Consider the following 18,671-nt stretch of genomic DNA (forward strand, 5'->3'; position numbering starts at 1 on the left):
TTAGCGGTTGCAAGAAAGAATTTACCAATGCCTATTATGTCACCCTTTCTTCTTTGCGTAACAGCAAACGAAATTTTTAATAACGTTACCGGTAACGAAAATTTCGTTTAGGATTTGTCAATGCATTTCTTATGGTAACGAAAATTTCGCCAAAGGTACATACTGCACTTAAAGAGGGAATTCCTAATGAATAAAATCACCAAGTAATCGGCGAAAAATATCGCAAAAAAACGAATATAGTACCAGCCTTTACAATTACCCAGCATCAGGATGTACCATATAAAGTCCCCATTACAATGGGCACACAATACGATTTGTAAATTGACAATATATAAAAAGTGACATGTCGCGAATAAAATCAGTAATCAGTAATCCAGAAGAAAAATACGGTATTCATTCTTGGTACGTATCACCACGTATCCACGTATCAACGTACGTTTACTTTCCTTTCTGGTGTGTTGGAAGACAGAAATGTTAGATTTCGTGGTGGTCTTTAGCAAAGGTGGAATAGTATTGTGGAAATGCAACTCCACTGGAGAGAACGTAACACAATGTATCAACAACCTTATTCGTAGTGTTATATTGGAAGTGAGTCTACGATCTGTCCGGAAGTGAGCATTTTGCTGTTGTTACTGATTTGCTTTGCTTGTTAACCTTTCCTTGCAGGAACGGAGTACAGAGTCAAAACACTATGAAGAGGACAACTTAGCATTACAATTTAAGTTGGATAACGAGCTTGACTTAGTTTACGCTGTTGTATATCAAAAGGTCATAAAACTATCATATGTAGATGGATTTTTAAGCGAATTGCAATCTGCATTCAAGGATAAATTCGGGGAGCTGCTTACATCGTCTCGACGTTTTAAGGCAAGTTATGAATTCGATCGTGAATTCCGAGCTACATTGGCGGCTGCCGAGAACTCGGCCAAGCAAAGTAGTAAAGCCCCCAAAGCTATGCGGTCCTTTAATGAATCGCTCAAATCGAAGAAAACCGTGGCTTCCCTGATTGAAAGTAGTAGCGACAATAAACAAAAGGACCAGGCTAAAAAGGTGAACATTATAGAAAGTCCTAAGCCGACAACTGCAGACAAAGAAATTTCCAATGCTGATGTTATATTGGAAAATCGTAAGAAGTTAATGGGCAAAATGGCAGGAAAGAAAAGTCCTTCGGAAAACAAAAACAAATCTGAAAAAGAAAAGGCTGGTAAAAAGCCAAGAGTCTGGGACTTGGGAGGAAATTCCAAAGATGCTGCTGTTCTGGACCGATCTAAAGACCAGCCGGAAGACGTACAATATAGAAATATTCAAAACGATGTAAGTATTATTTTTTAAAAACCAAGTTGTCAAATATTTTCTTAAGAAATGTTTTATCTTACCTGCAGATCGTCGGTACCATGCACGGCCGCATTCGAGATTTAGAGGTTGAAAGTGATGATGATGACGATGATGCTGGTTATGAGGACAAGGATTTTGCCAGCTTCCCAGCAACTAAGACAGACATAAAAAAGAAATCAGGTATTTTATCCTACTTCAAGGGTTTCGTTGGTGGCAAAACATTGTCCCGCACGGATCTTCAGCCAGCTTTGGAGAAAATGCGAGATCATCTCATATCGAAAAATGTTGCTTCTGACATTGCACATAAGCTCTGCGATTCCGTGTGTACAAGCTTAGAGGGGAAATCTGTGGGAACTTTTGACTCTGTCGCAACAATGGTCAAAGAAGCTCTATCCACATCTTTGGTACGCATCTTATCTCCCAAACGACGCGTTGATATTATACGTGATGCTCTGGAGGCGAAAAGACATAATCGTCCATACACTATAATTTTCTGTGGAGTCAATGGCGTGGGAAAATCCACAAATTTAGCCAAAATATGTTTCTGGTTAATTGAAAACGATTTCAATGTGTTAATTGCGGCTTGCGACACCTTCCGTGCCGGTGCTGTTGAGCAATTGCGTACGCACACGCGTCATTTAAATGCTCTTCATCCTGCGGAAAAACATGATGGACGTACCATGGTGCAGCTTTATGAAAAAGGTTATGGCAAAGATGCTGCGGGTATTGCAATGGAAGCAATTAAGTTCGCCCACGACACTCGTGTTGATGTTTGTTTGGTGGATACAGCTGGTCGTATGCAGGATAATGAACCTCTTATGCGTTCCTTATCGAAACTGATTAAAGTCAATGACCCGGATTTGGTGCTTTTTGTTGGCGAAGCTTTGGTGGGTAATGAGGCGGTGGATCAGCTGGTCAAATTCAACCAAGCCCTTGCAGACTACTCTTCCGATGAGAATCCTCACATCATCGACGGCATTGTACTTACAAAGTTTGATACCATAGATGACAAAGTCGGCGCGGCCATATCAATGACATATATTACTGGACAACCCATTGTGTTTGTTGGCACTGGGCAAACTTATTCGGATTTGAAGGCGATCAACGTTAATGCCGTTGTGCACTCACTCATGAAATAGTTATTAGGATACATTTTTGAATTGTCATGCATTTTTTTTGTAGTGTTTTGTCCCGCACATTCTTTTTTCTATTTTTGTTTTATGTGTTGTTCTCCGTTAACTATAATCCTAGTTTTGTTTCTTCGTTAAGACTTAGCTCGAGTTATGGAACTTTTGTACATTTATTATTGAAAATCTTAAAATTATAAATAGATATTTTTCTTAAAAAATATAAAACAATCCTAAATTGATTCGTTGTAGTCTGCTATTGAATCTTAACGAATATTAATGAAATGATGAATATAATAAGTATGGTAGTGTGGTAGTGGAACTATACAGAAAACCTAGAAGTTACGTGTATAAATTATCTTAGCCTATATTTAATGAGTAATAGCAAACTAAAATTTCCAAAGCAATGGTTTGCCGTGATTTATATTGTTGAATACGTCGTCAAGATTACATGTGATGGTGATGTTCAGCTAGCTGAAGTTCTTGTTAATTTTGGGTCTATATACGAAATAACACTACTCTGACTGCTGTCGTCATCCATGAGATTCTCCCGAAGAGCTTTAGCTAGCATTGTCGCACTGGGGGCAGTGGAAGGCGCATGCTGAATTAGGTTGGCAACCTTGATACTCATATCAGTTGTAGTGGATTGACTTTCGTTCATTGTGGCATCTTCTATGGGGCTAAGGCTGACAGCGGCATCGCACGTGCTTTCTGTTTGTGGGCTGCGTCTTCGTTTGATAGCTTCGTACAATTCATCTATTGAATTATTAAATGTATCAACCTGCTCTGCATGTTCATTGTCATTGCCATCAAGTTCGTGACTGAAATTATTCGTTCCAAATACGGAGAATTCATCCTCGAAGTCATTTAATGCCATATCGTTTTCGCTGGCATTCGACGATTGGTAACGAAAGTCCGTCAAGGTTAAGTCATTATCAACTTGCGGAGCATACAAGCCATGACTACGTATACTGATTTCAGAGTTTTGATAATTCAAATCACTTTCGTTTGTTGGACTAGCAGATCTAGTGCCCGCACCAGTCATTAAGGCATTCACATCATCGCCTGTGGTTTCGGAAAAATATTTCTGTGGCGTCTGCGATGTCGAAGACGATTCACACACTGCAGAATGTTCCTCGTTTGAGAAAGAGGAGCATCTTTGGTTGGTCTCGCCGCCAGTCGATTGTGTTAAAATCTTTTCTGAGCCATAGTTTCCATTATTTTTGTCCACATCGCAAGAGACACTCTCAAAAATGCTATTTAAATTATTCAAAGATTTTGAATGCTTTGACTGACTGCAACACCGAATAAGCACTGAAGCAAAGTCCTCCTCTAAGTCAATGCGGTTGGTAATTTGCACAGAATTCGATACGTAAATTTCGTTGCGATCCAATGCGAGCTGTTGATTATCGTCATCCTCATCGCTATTTATGATGTCATTGTTTATGGCCTTGACGGTGGCTGTTGGTGATTTAGCCGCCAGAGGCAAGCCCAAACTATTCATGGCCTCTTTGTCTTCGTGATCGAGAAGAAGTGATTTGAAATTATCTTCAGTTGGTGCAGGCACAGTTGTTTTATTTGGTGTGGATGTTGCTGGCAAATCTCTCGGTAAATTGGTACTAAATGATGCAGAGAAAATATTGTTAGCGGCATCTTTAGTTGCGCTTATTTTCGTATTTTCATATAGTGGCACATTATCATCGTGTGAACTACTGTCAATCTCCTCCAATTCCTCCGTATGCTCCTCCAAGGGCTTAAGGGTTCGCGACTTGACCTTATGAACTTCATGTTGCGGGGCCATTGTTTCTGGGATATTTGTGTATACGTTCATAGCCAAAATATTACCGCGTTTTCGTAGTGAATTTTGCTCGTGATCACTAGTTGAAGCTGCTATGGTGGCCGTTGGCACAAAAAACCCATCGTCTCCATGAACACTGTTTTTGTAGCTAACTTTGTAATCAGGTTTATAATTTAGATTGGTATTGTTTACCTTGCCGATACCGCTACTTAAAAGCTTCAGTGTCATAGCATTATGCCGTCTGGAGTAAATATTACCACCAGTAGACGAACCATCACTTAGGGGGTCTGCCAACCCATGTCCCGCATAATCGGTGCGATCCCTTTGTCTTTGTAATTCGAAATTATTTCTTTTGGCTAATCTTTTTTGCTTCTTAAAGAACTTTCGGGCCACATTAATTTGATTGGGATTATAAAAAATTTCTGCGCTGGGTATTTCATGCGACATACCTGTGATGCCTAATTGTTGATTATTGATAACTGCTGGAGCAGACGACGCAGAGCTTAGCAAATGTTGGGTGGTACCATCCACATTGCTTGTGCGATGTTTCGAACATTGTGAGTTCGAACGTGAGGCTCCAGAATTGTTTGCTGCTGGCTCATATTGTTTGTAGCTCAGGATGGGTGCTGCAACATCTTTCTCCTCATAGGATTCATTTACATTTTCATTGCCACAGCAGGGATTTTGACCCCACTGCTGACGTGTATCATTCCTTGTGACCGTGAAAAACAAGAGAGTAAACAGTCCAAGAATAGAACAGGACAACGAATAGATAAAGGAATAGATGTGGCTCGTTTCATCCCCCTGAGATGAATACATTACATGGGCCACCGCAGACAACCAAGCTACAACAAAGAGTATTAAAAACAGGAAATGTGCTCGCAAATGCGATATGTTCGAACGTTCATAATCATCCACTATGCTACTCGCTGCTGTATTACTGAGTGTCAGACTAGTATATTGATCCAGGTTAAGCGATTTGGTACGCCTTGTGTTACCATGTGTCGAGTCCAACCAATCCATATCAATATTTTCCGTGGCCTGGGTGTTATCTGAAAATTGGTTGTTTTGGGCCATACTGGCAACGGAGCTTCTATGGTTCAACTGGTAATATATGGTAAGAAATAGTATGCAGAGGAAAATCAAGAGAATTCCGCCGGGAACAAGCATGGCATTCATTGCCGATGGGTTGTGAAGAAAGCAAAAGGAATAAGCAGCATATTCCTTAATATTAACAGCTCCACTTATTCCACATATCATCATTGCAATACCCCAACCCACGAGGTATATCCCCATTATGGGCTTTCGTAAGCGTCCATCCTTTGGCAAGTCAGAGTCCATAACTCGATGGTGTTTTGATAGGCGTTTGTACATTGTACTAAGGCTCACACACAACCACAATAATATGCATAGCGATAAATAATGTAGAAGAATGCCAATTAATCGGCAATTGTCCTGTCGTTCGGTCTGATAGATGCCCAGTGTAAATATTAGCGATAAGATTGCCAAAGCCAGCCAAGTGTTGATAAATGTGTGCCGTTGTTGACGATTGATGCGAATGGATCGGCCAAAAACCACAAATGTTACTATATTAATGGTTAAACAGGCAAAGAGAACAGCGGTGCCTATATATATGGGGTACGGTAGGAAACGAAAACGTGCGCCGGCATCATCGCTTTTAAAGTCATTCAAATATAATGAATGTTGTAGCAGCCCATAATAGCCCAGGCGCTTGCACGAAAACATTAGCAGTCCTCGATGTAAGTACAGCTGTTGACATGCGGTGGGTGACCACATTTTGTTTTCGGCATCCCACCATGCAGGTATTGGTATACTTTTATCATTGTGATAAGGATGGACACGTAATATAATGACAATCTGATGCCTTTCGTCAATATCATCCAGATCGATGGAAATGGCCTGATCGTCGGCAACGATTTTGGCCCCAATTATGGGGGACGATAACAAAATGCTGCCATTATCTGACAAATGAGGCAACAAGTTCGCATTACGAAACACGGCCACCATTAGTTTAATGTTCTTTTGTGTCGCTGTTATTGATTTATTATAAAATAATGCACTGACAGGTATTTCAATGGCAGCATCGACATATCTTTCGAATGAGGGAAATGTATCATTCGACGTACTGCATTCAAAAACTGGTGGCGACGAAACCGAAGAATGCATCCAAACACACGAAATTCCCGAAAACGATTCAGGCTTTATATTAAAATAGTCTACAAAAAAACTACGGGGCATGGATATTAAATCCTCTTTGAGATCATCTTGTCCTGGTGACTCCAATGATGTCTGTTTTGATGCCACTTCCACGCACTTCAGCAATTTAAATCCACTTTCATATTCTCGTTGTGCTTCGAAAAACGTTCTCGAAGGCAATGCTAATAGCTGTGATACTATATCTAGCAGTAGGTAAGCCAGTTCTTTTTGGTACGCTATAAAATCTAGATACTTGACTAAAGTTCTCGCAACGAATTCCAAATCTATGGGATCTTGAACACGGCGAAGGTTGGCAGCTGTGTGAGTAAAGTTGTGAACACTTCGTGCAATTTCTAGTACGTTTGCTCGGTTTAAATTGAGATCCATTTTGGCAAATTGTTCTAAAAGTCGAGTGGTGGGACTGACAAATGCACATGATTTTGTATTTAGGTCAACCCAATTGCCCCTCTCATCACAATGATATGTAGCCACCTGGTCATTGTTGGATTCTTCTTTGCATTCCTGTTCTACCGTCTGACCCCGTACTGTCTGGGGCCAGTGATAATTGCCTTTGTTGGTTTTAACATCAATGGCTTTACAGTACAACGTATTTTTGGCAATAACAATTACGACAATGGCATGAGACAGATTTGCTTGTTGCGATCGCAGTGTACAATCGAAAGTTCCGGTATGATTTTTTCTTACACTTGCTATTCGTAGCACTGAATTAAGTATTCCCGAATCGGTTGTATGTTTGCTTTCTTGGTGGACATCGTTAAGAACTTTGGTGGGATCGTGATATATAATATCGTCTGTGGAATTTTTGCTACGAATTTTATCCGACCAGCCCCAAAACACGTGTGCTCTTGTGGGAAGGTCTTCAGATTCACGATGGCCTCCAATTGCCACTCGCGGTGCTCGGCACTTTAAAATTAATTCGTCTCCTTCAAATACCACCTAAAACAAACAAACAACCAACTCATATAGCCCATTTACTGTAATAACAACATATTTTACTTACCTGATTATTCTTTGGAATAAATTCGAGTAAAGGCTGCAACGGAGACTCACAGAATAAATCAACACCAATGACCAACCTTTTCAAAAACATTCCCTTAAAATCTTCCGATTCGCATCTTGGGGGGGGCTGTAGTTTCACAAATCGGCTATTTGACCAATTGACAATCCAAACCAAATCACAATCGCAAGTCAATGGATTGTGCGATATATCTCTGAAAAATATAATTGCAGGAATAGTAAATGTTGTTATTGTCCGTCTCAATAGATTTTTTTTTTTTGACTGATACATACAACTGCTTAAGGTTTGTTAAGTGATCGAAAGATCCTGGATAGATGTGGGATATTGAATTGTTATTTAAGCGCAACTTTTCCAAACTTTCAAAAGCATCACCAAAAGTGTTTTTGTCTATAACTTTAAACAAGTTCCCCGACAAATCTAGCCTTTTGAGTTCCGTCATATTTCGAAAATACTCCTTTTCGATGGTGCTTAACCCATTCTTGCTTAAATCTCTGGAATTTGAGGTAGAAGTTTATGATTCGAGGTTTTACAACACCAACATAATAGAAATACTTACAACGTAACCACATTGACAGTATCATCGGCAAAATCAAAATTTTGCATATTAAGATTCCATAAATTATCCTCGCTGCCTCCACACTTTACCCTTAAATTATTCCAGGTAGAGGTAGTATTTGGGCTAGCATTTCTACAAAGGCATTTGTCTGGACATTTTGCATTTGCATATAGAAAAAGAACGCACTGAACGCCCAAATTAAACCACCATATGCACGGTAATTTAATCATCTTTTAAAAATTGTTTCCTAACTCATTTAAATTAAATATATATTCTTTTTGTTACTTTGGTATCTCAAATTATACACATCTTACATTTTTATTTATTTTTTTTCATTTTTTATTGTTTATTGTTTATCGAAAAGGAAGCCAGTCAACGGAAAACAAAGTCAAGTAGTTTTTTTCAACGGCGCCAATTGCGTTTTAAAGCAAGGTATTCTGCTTTTCGAGCGGACTAGACTAAAAACAGGCGGAAAAGTAGTGCTCGGCTTACAGGATGCACTTATAAGGTGAAGTCATGCGAACAGCTGAGCACAATTCTATTTTATTTTTGTTTTAAATTTGTAATAATACTAAATGTCAAATGCTTAATAACACAGCTGCGATTTTTTCTAAAATCTTAATAAGGTGGTCTCTTTGAACCGATATTCTACACATAAGCAACAAAACAATGTTATAATGATGACAATAACAATGTAAAACACATTTGAAGAACACAAGTAGTATAACAATGTTTATTTCTAAAACCACTTTTACATTTCAATTTACGGCATTTGCCACTCAAGGTAGTTTTGTTGGGGGTAGACTTTTGTTGTTGTGCTAATGACGCAACCTCTTCAATGTACCACACAGTGTGGTCTCGTCAACTTTGTGACACGCAGTGGCTGTCAGAATGTCGCCCTCCGAACTGCGACGGGCTGTCTCCTCAGTTCTCATGTGGACCACCTCCATCAGGAGACAAAGATCCTTCCAGTGCGAAGACATAACTACATGCGGTCTAGGCAATACCTTTTGGGCTGTTATCGCAGAGACCATCCAAATCATCATCTTGTTGATAGATATCCACCGCCCAGAAGCCTTAATGTAGATCTACATGATCTAGAGCGTGAGGTTCAGCGCTACAAGAGAGGACCTCTAGATCAAGCAGGTCTAAACAACATTCATGCAGACACGATAGCAGATGCGGTAATTGGCTACCGGGTGAAAGTAGTCCTTGGAGAACGATCGCCACCCATTGCACCTGAAGAAATCGACCACCCCCGTCAAACCAGAGTAGTTCTGGCTCAATTACTTTCCGGTAGATGTAGCCGCCTCAATTCCTACAGAGCTAGGATTGATGCCGACATGCAAGATGTATGTCCCGATTGTAACCAGGGACCGCATGATACACGTCACCTGTTTAACTGCCCGGCCAGACCCTCTCGACTCAGACCTAGATCCCTGTGGACGCACCCCATCTTAGTCACAGAGTTCCTGGGTCTTGACACTCAACAGAATGAAGCAGACAAAAGATAGAACACAATAAACTGCTATAAGAACAACCACACTCTGCTTATAGGCTGGTATTATATTCACTTTTCGCGATATTCTTCACCGATTACTTTTTTAGATAAACGATTTTAAAGCAAAACAACTTGCTAATTTCATTCGGTAGGACACTTCCTCATTACTTTACTTTCACTTTAATTGGCTATGACAGAACATTTGTTCCACTAGCCGAACGTAGAATAGCGTTCCAAGCGCCTCGACCTTCTACGCTCATTCAAAAATCTCTGACACCAAGTTTCGAGGGGTCTCCCACCACTTGATCTTTCTATCGGGCTTTTAATCTTCCCGGTTTGCGTGTACCACCGTGTTTGCCTTCAAAAGACTTCTTTCGAGAGGCGGCCTTGTTTCTAAACTGCTTATTTAGTCGAAAGTAACATCTGTTTGCCAGTATTATTCTTCGCTTACGGCGGTGCCGAGGTAGATAATGTTACTGACTATCTCAAAGTTGTGGTTTCCAACTTTCTCCATTTCCTTTATCTGCTAGGTTTTACAAGATTCTTTGGGAGTTCTTTCAAAGGCTGCAGTTACTACTTCCGGTGACCGACCTATGATGTCGATGTCGTCGGCATAGGCGAGTAGCATGTTTTCTCTTGTGATTAGTTTGCCATATCTATTCACATCTGCATCTCGTATAATTTTCTCCAGCAGGATATTAAAGAGATTACACGATAGGATGTCTCCTTGTCTGAAACCTCGTTTGTTATTAAATGGTTCCGCGAGATTCTTTCCTATTCTTGCTGAGGAACGCGTATCAGCAAGTGTCATCCTGCAGAGTCTTCCTTCCTCTTCGCCGCCAACGTCGGACTTTAGCAGTTGGGTAAGATGTTCTTTTCATATCCTCAGCATGCTATCTGTGTCGGTTACCAAGCCATCGGTTTGATGGCTTCATGACTTTCATTCTCCTGCACAACTCAATTTGCTCACACACACTTCCTTCCATTTCCTTTTTCTTTCTGCGGAATAGAGGTTTCTCCTCTCTTCTTTTCTCCCGACACCTCTCCTTCGTCTGGTGCGTTGGTACTGATTGCAGGGTTGCTCTATATAGCGCATTCATGGCTTCAGTAGCATTTCGACACTCTTGGTCGTACCATGGGTTTCTTGGGGAAGGCTTCCGGTACCCAGGTATAGAGGTTTCTCCTCTCTCCTTTTCTCCCGACACCTCTCCTTCGTCTGGTGCGTTGCTACTGATTGCAGGGTTGCTCTATATAGCGCATTCATGGCTTCAGTAGCATTTCGACACTCTTGGTCGTACCATGGGTTTCTTGGGGAAGGCTTCCGGTACCCAGGTATAGATTTCGACGCATTTTCCATGGGTTGGGCAATAGTTTGCCACTGCGCTATTATATCATCGGAACAAAGAGTGCTTCAACAAGCAGTTGGGTCAGTCGAATGGAGTATGCCGCTGCCATTTGTTGTGTTTGCAGTTTTACAATGTCGAGCTTCCGTGCAGTGGCAGATCTTACTTTCCTCACCATATTCAAACGGGTGCGAACAAGGCCCGGCGGGTTACTGGCCCAGCGCCCCAACCGCATGGGTTTTGTGAGCTTGCACATGTATCTCTCGTTATGTTGAGCCGCTTGTTTCATTATCCAGCCGCCCCAAAACTGGAAATAGACGATGATGTTGGCCATTGGTTATTTGAATGCGCCAATAACTCGCCTTTTCATCTCCAGTATCATTGGCACTCAGTATTTAATTAAGAGCCAGTACCACCTGACCCCTAACTAAGACTTTACCCGTGACCGTTTTGCAGCTACAACTCTTAAAAACGTAGATTTCTACCATCCGCAACCTGTGGATGGTTACCTTACCGTGATAACGATGGTCACCACACAAGTCGGAGCTCAAAGTTCCAGCCTGTGTGGTGCTCATAGTTATTTTCTGTCGGCTGGGGCATGGCTAGATCGACTTAGAATGTCATTACGATCAAGAATATATATACTTTATGGGGCCTAAAAGAAAAATTTCGAGAAGTTAAAAACAGAATAACGAAATTAGTATACCCCCATCCTATGGTGGAGGGTAAAAAAAATAAATAAAAAGGAAGAAGTAAACATATTCTTTTAAATTATGAGTTTATTGATCAAATTTATAAATATGGACCATAAGTAACATAGGCTTTGATTATTTGTAAAATTCGTGTTCCTGTTCGTCTTTTTTAATGTTATTTTTATAGCCCTTTTCAAAATCTTTCGACAGTACTATATACCGATTTTCTCTAACAGCATGCATGCCAGCTTCTTGACATATGGCATTGATATCAGCACCTGAAATTTTGTCTGGTCGTGCAACAAACTCTTCTAGATCGACATCCTCACTTAGATTCATTTTGGAAGTGATTGTAGAGAACACCAAACGCTTTTGCCGTCTATCCGGCAGGGGGAACTCAATTTTTCTGTCCAATCTACCGGGACGCAAAAGAGCAGGATCTAATGTATCTGCACGATTCGTTGCCATTATAACTTTAACATTTGTCGTCTGGTCGAAACCATCCATTTGGTTTAGCAACTCAAGAAGAATACGCTGTACCTCACGATCTGCCCCAGTTTGAGCATCAAAACGCTTTGTAGCGATTGCATCGATTTCGTCTATGAAAATAATGGCTGGTGCATTTTCTTTAGCTAAACGGAAGACATCGCGCACCATACGTGGTCCTTCGCCAAGATATTTTTGAACGAATTCCGAGCCAACAACTCGTATGAACGATGCGGTGGTATGATGAGCAACAGCCTTCGCTAACATCGTTTTTCCACAACCTGGAGGACCATACATTAGAACACCACGTGGAGGATCAATACCTGTTCAAAGAAAGTTGTATGGTTAATTTGTCCTAAATGTCATGTAAAACTAGTTTAAATTTTGAGTTTTGTAGATTTTTAATTTAATTTAGCCTTTTCGATAACCATCATTTCATGTCTATCTTCGGGAAAAGTTTACCTGTTAGATTAGCTTCCTTTGGAATTGAAATCTTTTTTTGCAATAACATTTTTTGCCCATCCCCTGAAATGAGCACAGGAATTCGATTATGCTTATTGTTTTTTTGGGATTTGACTGACCATTATAGAGTTCATAGGGTGATTTAAATTGAAAATGCGTTCTTTTTTCAAATGGCTTTGTTAAAACAATGGATTGCAGTGACAGGGGATGGCAAAATATTGCACGTTAAAAAGTGAAAATATACTGCAATCGCAAAAAATCGTTGTAATCAGACAAAAATATCTTTCCCTCCTATTTATAATATTTCCAATTGTTTTTATAAAAAATTAAAGTCTTTTTAAAACCCGACAATGCTTAATACCTTAACCATTTTGCAACATCTTTCTTTACCTATAATCTATTCGTACTTGTAACAATTTTTCATAGCACATAGGATATTTCAGGAACTTACCGATTTGTTTGTAAAGTTCAAAGTGTGTAAGGGGCAACTCAACAGCTTCGCGAATTTCTTGTTTTTGCATATCCATACCACCAATGTCAGCGTAACTTACGTCTGGTTTTTCATCTGGTTGCAGCATTGATATGGAGCTGTCTGCCTCTGGTGGTAATACATCAACTAAGGCATTGCTATGCTTATGCAAAGCTACAGATGCTGAGGGCTTCAACAATTCCCTATCAATTGTCGAAAGAATGCGAACATAATAGTTCGAGCCAGTAGTAGAACCAACAATTCCAGTATTCTGATCAACTGCTTCCAGAAACTGGCCAATCACTAGAGGCACTGATTGAATACGTTTTACCTCTTCTTGAGCGTGCAAATATTCTTTCTTTAAATTACGTTGTTCATCTTTTATATACTCTTCTTGAACTTCCAGAAATTCTAATGTTTTTTGTAATTTCTAAACGAAAAAATAAAGAAAAATGTCGGAATGACAATTGATTTTTATGTTTGTTTTGATGATTGAAATACCTTGTATCGGACATAAAGATCATCCACATCCAATTCATCCAGCGAACTGTGTGCGTCTTTCAACTTGAAGTCAAACATCTCCTCCTATACAAAAAATATTTTAACAATTTTTGGAATTTTACAACTTTGTCGTCTTATAACAATTCATTAATTTAACAATTTCGAAATATGTTACCTTTTCTGGTAATAATGCCTCCATTGTTATTCCTTGGTACAATGCTAATTATTTAATTATTACAAATAAAAACGCTATCTCCTTTTTAATACAATACAATGACTGTGCACTACCACAGTTAATTAATGCCGTACTTAATTTCAGAGTTGCCAGTTATTAAATAACCACGGTGAGTGTTGAACTAAATGAAAGCAAAGCAGAAGTCGACGTTAGTTGAAAAATCACTGTATGAACCATATTTGGAAAATAAGCCGAAATTCAGGATTCATTGAATAAAGCTGAGTATTCTGTTCAGCTTTTCAGACGGCATACTGTCAAACTCCGTATAAAAAAATGTCGGCGAAGCGCTGGAGGAAAATAGGTGAAAAAGTAGTACTCTGTTTATAGTGAGGAAAATGACAAAACGAAATTTTAGTGGCAACGCTTGACATCATTTTTGTTTTATTGGTTTCAATGGTTCGTTTTATTGGGTTGCCCCAAAAGTAATTGCGGATTTTTTAAAATAAAGTAAATGCATTTTTTAATAAAGCTTAGAATGAACTTTAATCAAATATACTTTTTTACACTTTTTTTCTAAAGCATGCTAAAAGTAACAGCTGATAACTGATAGAAGAAAGAATGCAATTACAGAGTCACAAGCTGTGAAAAAATTTGTCAACGCCGACTATATGGAAAATCCGCAATTACTTTTTGGGTAACCCAATATCTTGTTGTTGTTGTAGCAGTACACTGAGACGGCAGCTCTTGCCGATGAAGGAATCCATCGGGTCAATCCGGTACGTACACCCATCTGTTTTTTTTACTTCCTGTTATTTTATTTACTTAAAAAAAAAAATAATAATAAAACCATAAGTGTAGATAAAAAACGTCCTTTGGTATAAAAATAAAAAAACATATAAATGTCAAATTCCGCTCGCGGAACAATTAAAGATTTCCGCGACTATTTCGAAAGCAGAAATAGAATACCAACCCTAAGGTTATTGCTGATGGCTGGATAATTCTGCCCAGGATTCACTGAATAAAGTAAAGCCAAGTGATCAGCCGGCATACAATTATTTTTTTAATTTTTGGATGTACTTGGCATTTAGGATGTCAACATGTTCTCTTTTTACATTCATTCTTTGTTTGCGTTTTCTCCTATTTGATGACATTTTCAATCGACAGATTTGACATCCTCAATGATGTTCATAGGGCCTATCCACTTTGTTTACGTAGGTGACCTAACCTTCTATTAGTGATTCCTGGCCGAAACTCATGGCGGTGGTCTCATGCGAATAGCTGTTAGCAGCCGGCCATGTTTGGCGGTGTTAAGATGACAGATTTGTGTTTGCATTCTCTTTTTTGTTCTTCTTTCTCGCATTTTCTCTGCTCATGTACGCACATGTATACACATACGCATACAAATTTATGCGTGTGTTTTGGTAAAACGTCGATCATTGCAAGATGGCGGATTGCACCATATGATTTGTGCTTGTTATGAATTAAAGATTGGATTTTTATAAAAAATTTGATGTGATTATGTTTTAAAATATTTTGTTAAAGGTTTTTGCAATAATTGCGAAAGCTGAACAGAATACTCTGCTTAACTGTATATTTCATTTCATTCGACTAATCGACGAGTCCTTTTTGATTGATTGACAAATTGTGGTGGATCCAACGCGAACAATTTGTTTTTTTTGACGGTCAAATGTGCATGCAATACTGAATGTATGCTGGTCCTACTAATGCCCAAGTCTGTCTCAATGCCGATATTGCAATATCAGTTGGCGTACAACATCAATGGTTTTTGGAACACCAACTGATTTTGGACGACCTTCACTAAATTCGTCTTGAAGTGAACTACGACCTCGGTTGAATTCATCATACCATCAACAAACACTGGTTCTTGGTGGAGCATTGCTTAAAAATGAATTAAGTTCATCGATGCACTGTTGTTGAGTTAATCCACGTCGAAAGTTGTTAAAAATGATCGCACGAAAATGTTCACGATTTATTTCCATTTTTTGAGTGAGATGAATCTTTTAAGTTACTGCAAACAACACAAATAGCGCTCGTATATCAACATTTTCTAAGTAGGTATAACCTCAAAAAGCTTTGCGATAGAGCTGTCAGTTGGCAGATTTGCAACAAAAGGGTTGTCCAACCCGTATTAAAACCGACTACGAGATACCAAGTAGCCGTTAAAATAGATCTTACCTAAATAGAATCGTATGGCGTAGATGACTACAAACAAAATTTGGAAATTGATATTTTTATAATGGTATTCTTTAACTGAGAAAAACATTTTGGATTTTCGAGGGGAGTTATTAGGTTGTTAGGTCCCTCCTTGATGTGTGTCATTCGCTTCATTATAAAATTCGCTTTATATTGTATATGTATATAATTTGGGTAGGGTTTTTGTACGTATGGCTACTTGAGATATTTGGTAGCAAATGTTGGTATTTGGTACTATTATACGAAGTTGGTTGAGGTTGTGATTGTGTGATTGAGAAGATATATAGAGAAAGAAAATATTTGCTAGTGGCTATTTTTAAAGTGAAATAGAAATTTTCACTGCGTTTTACTGACATTGTAAGGTGATAGCCACTCTAATAAATATTAGAACAATTTAATCAAGCTCAGTTTAAATAAACTGTTGGTTATTTGATCAATATAGCCCAGGCTTATGTGACTCGTTTTCTGCGTCATATTAAACGATATACAAAAAAAAGAACAAATTGGAAAATTCTGCAGAAATTGTTAAAAAAAAACCCCTTTGAGAACATGGCGACCAGTGATAAGACAGTGGATGATTCCCTTTATCCAATTGCAGTATTAATTGATGAACTTAAGAATGAAGATGTGCAGTTGCGATTAAATTCGATTAAAAAGCTTTCCACCATAGCCCTTGCACTTGGCGAAGAACGAACCCGTTCTGAGTTAATCCCATTTTTAACCGAAACCATTTATGACGAAGATGAAGTTTTACTTGCTTTGGCTGATCAACTTGGAAACTTTACCAGCTTGGTTGGGGGTCCAGAGTATGCGATGTATTTGATACCGCCGCTAGAGAGTTTGGCAACTGTAGAAGAAACTGTTGTTAGAGATAAAGCTATAGAATCGTTGCGCATAGTTGCCGCGGAGCATAGCGCACAAGATCTTGAAATCCATCTTGTTCCAACTTTGCAACGTTTGGTTTCCGGAGATTGGTTTACTTCACGGACTTCCGCATGTGGTTTGTTTTTCGTTTGTTACCCAAGAGTGTCGCAACCAGTTAAAGCAGAATTACGTGCTAATTTCCGGAAACTGTGCCAGGATGAAACTCCAATGGTGCGTCGTGCTGCTGCCAGCAAACTTGGAGAATTTGCGAAGGTCGTTGAGATTGAGTATTTAAAGTCGGACCTTATTCCCAACTTTGTTCAATTGGCACAAGATGACCAGGACTCTGTTCGTCTTTTAGCTGTGGAAGCTTGCGTTAGTATTGCACAATTGTTGCCGCAAGAGGATGTTGAACATTTGGTTCTTCCTACATTACGTCAATGTGCAAGCGACTCTTCTTGGCGTGTTCGTTACATGGTGGCCGAGAAATTCGTTGACTTGCAAAAGGCAGTGGGACCAGAAATAACCCGTGTGGATTTGGTACCTGCTTTCCAGTATTTGCTGAAAGATGCCGAAGCTGAGGTCAGGGCAGCAGTTGCCACAAAAGTTAAGGATTTCTGTTCAAACCTAGATAAAAGCAATCAGGTGCCCATCATAATGACTTCAATTCTACCATATGTCCGCGATTTGGTATCTGATCCCAACCCGCATGTAAAATCAGCACTGGCATCGGTTATAATGGGATTAAGCCCCATGCTTGGAGCATATAATACCGTTGAACATCTACTCCCCTTATTCCTTATTCAGCTGAAGGATGAGTGCCCTGAGGTACGCTTGAATATTATATCCAATTTGGACTGCGTGAACGATGTCATTGGTATTCAACAACTTTCGCAGTCGTTGCTGCCTGCTATTGTGGAACTTGCAGAGGATTCGAAGTGGCGTGTACGTTTAGCCATAATTGAGTACATGCCTGCCCTAGCCGGTCAATTGGGTCAAGAGTTCTTTGACCAAAAGTTGCGTGGCCTATGTATGGGTTGGTTGAATGATCATGTATACGCCATTAGAGAAGCTGCCACTTTAAATATGAAAAAATTGGTTGAACAGTTTGGGGCACAATGGGCTGAGCAGGCTATAATCCCAATGATATTGGTAATGTCACGCAACAAAAATTATTTGCATAGAATGACGTGCCTGTTCTGCTTGAACATGTTGGCTGAAGTATGTGGAACAGATATAACCACTAAATTGTTGCTACCAACTGTTCTACTATTGGCCTCAGATCCTGTTTCCAATGTTCGCTTTAATGTCGCCAAAACTCTTCAGAAGATATCACCTTTCCTTGAAAGCAGCGTCATTGATTCACAAGTTAAACCAACATTGGAAAAACTTCAAGCTGATCCCGATGTTGATGTCAAATATTTTGCATCGGACGCTATATCAGCCATAGCAGCAGCATAAGCACACAAATTATGTTACACCTATTCTTTTTATTAATACAACTTTATATGGAAATATCATAACGGAATGTAATGAATCTTACACATGATTGATGCTTGACGTAAAGCTTGTAATTCAATATAAAGTAATCTAAGCGGATTTCCTGATTAAATTAAAATTAAACGTATAGAATGAACTTTTGAATTAATTTGTATGCCGAGCAAGAATACTATTAATCTTTTGAAATAAATATTAATTACATAACATTAAATACTGTTTTTTTTTTTTTATTTTAAGATGGGAAAATTTTTTAATTGATAAAAAAATTAACAAATTAGGTCGGGCTAAAGCTGGGCGAAGCCGATATTTTGATGCGCTACCCACATTAGTTAGTTTTAGAAACTAAAATTTGCTTAAATTTGAAAAAAAGAATTTCTACCAAAATCCGGACA

At 39.1% G+C, this 18,671-nt stretch overlaps 4 protein-coding genes across 4 annotated transcripts; 2 read left to right on the top strand and 2 right to left on the bottom strand.

Annotated features, from left to right (window-relative positions):
- The first annotated feature begins 370 nt into the window (after nt 1-370).
- On the top strand, nt 371-2,704 carry LOC106083922 (signal recognition particle receptor subunit alpha homolog). Its single transcript, XM_013247244.2, has 3 exons — nt 371-588; nt 667-1,314; nt 1,383-2,704. Exons 1-3 carry the CDS (start codon nt 472-474, stop codon nt 2,472-2,474), a joined length of 1,857 nt encoding a protein of 618 aa, XP_013102698.1. The 5' UTR covers nt 371-471; the 3' UTR covers nt 2,475-2,704.
- Nucleotides 2,705-2,852: 148 nt separating this feature from the next.
- On the bottom strand, nt 2,853-8,451 carry LOC106083921 (adhesion G protein-coupled receptor A3). Its single transcript, XM_013247243.2, has 4 exons — nt 8,073-8,451; nt 7,789-8,007; nt 7,499-7,709; nt 2,853-7,434 (listed from the first exon to the last, which is right to left on the bottom strand). Exons 1-4 carry the CDS (start codon nt 8,300-8,302, stop codon nt 2,929-2,931), a joined length of 5,166 nt encoding a protein of 1,721 aa, XP_013102697.2. The 5' UTR covers nt 8,303-8,451; the 3' UTR covers nt 2,853-2,928.
- Nucleotides 8,452-11,677: 3,226 nt separating this feature from the next.
- Nucleotides 11,678-13,828, bottom strand: LOC106083923 (26S proteasome regulatory subunit 6B). The gene is made up of 4 exons (XM_013247246.2): nt 13,702-13,828; nt 13,527-13,610; nt 13,008-13,455; nt 11,678-12,417 (listed from the first exon to the last, which is right to left on the bottom strand). The coding sequence occupies exons 1-4, from the start codon at nt 13,723-13,725 to the stop codon at nt 11,744-11,746; spliced, it is 1,230 nt and encodes a 409-aa protein (XP_013102700.1). The 5' UTR covers nt 13,726-13,828; the 3' UTR covers nt 11,678-11,743.
- A 2,323-nt stretch (nt 13,829-16,151) lies between these two features.
- Nucleotides 16,152-18,490, top strand: LOC106083924 (serine/threonine-protein phosphatase PP2A 65 kDa regulatory subunit). Its single transcript, XM_013247247.2, has one exon. The coding sequence runs from the start codon at nt 16,465-16,467 to the stop codon at nt 18,238-18,240; it is 1,776 nt and encodes a 591-aa protein (XP_013102701.1). The 5' UTR covers nt 16,152-16,464; the 3' UTR covers nt 18,241-18,490.
- The last annotated feature ends 181 nt before the right edge of the window (nt 18,491-18,671 follow it).

This window comes from Stomoxys calcitrans, chromosome 4, assembly GCF_963082655.1.
Source record: "Stomoxys calcitrans chromosome 4, idStoCalc2.1, whole genome shotgun sequence".
NCBI classification, from domain to species: domain Eukaryota; kingdom Metazoa; phylum Arthropoda; class Insecta; order Diptera; family Muscidae; genus Stomoxys; species Stomoxys calcitrans.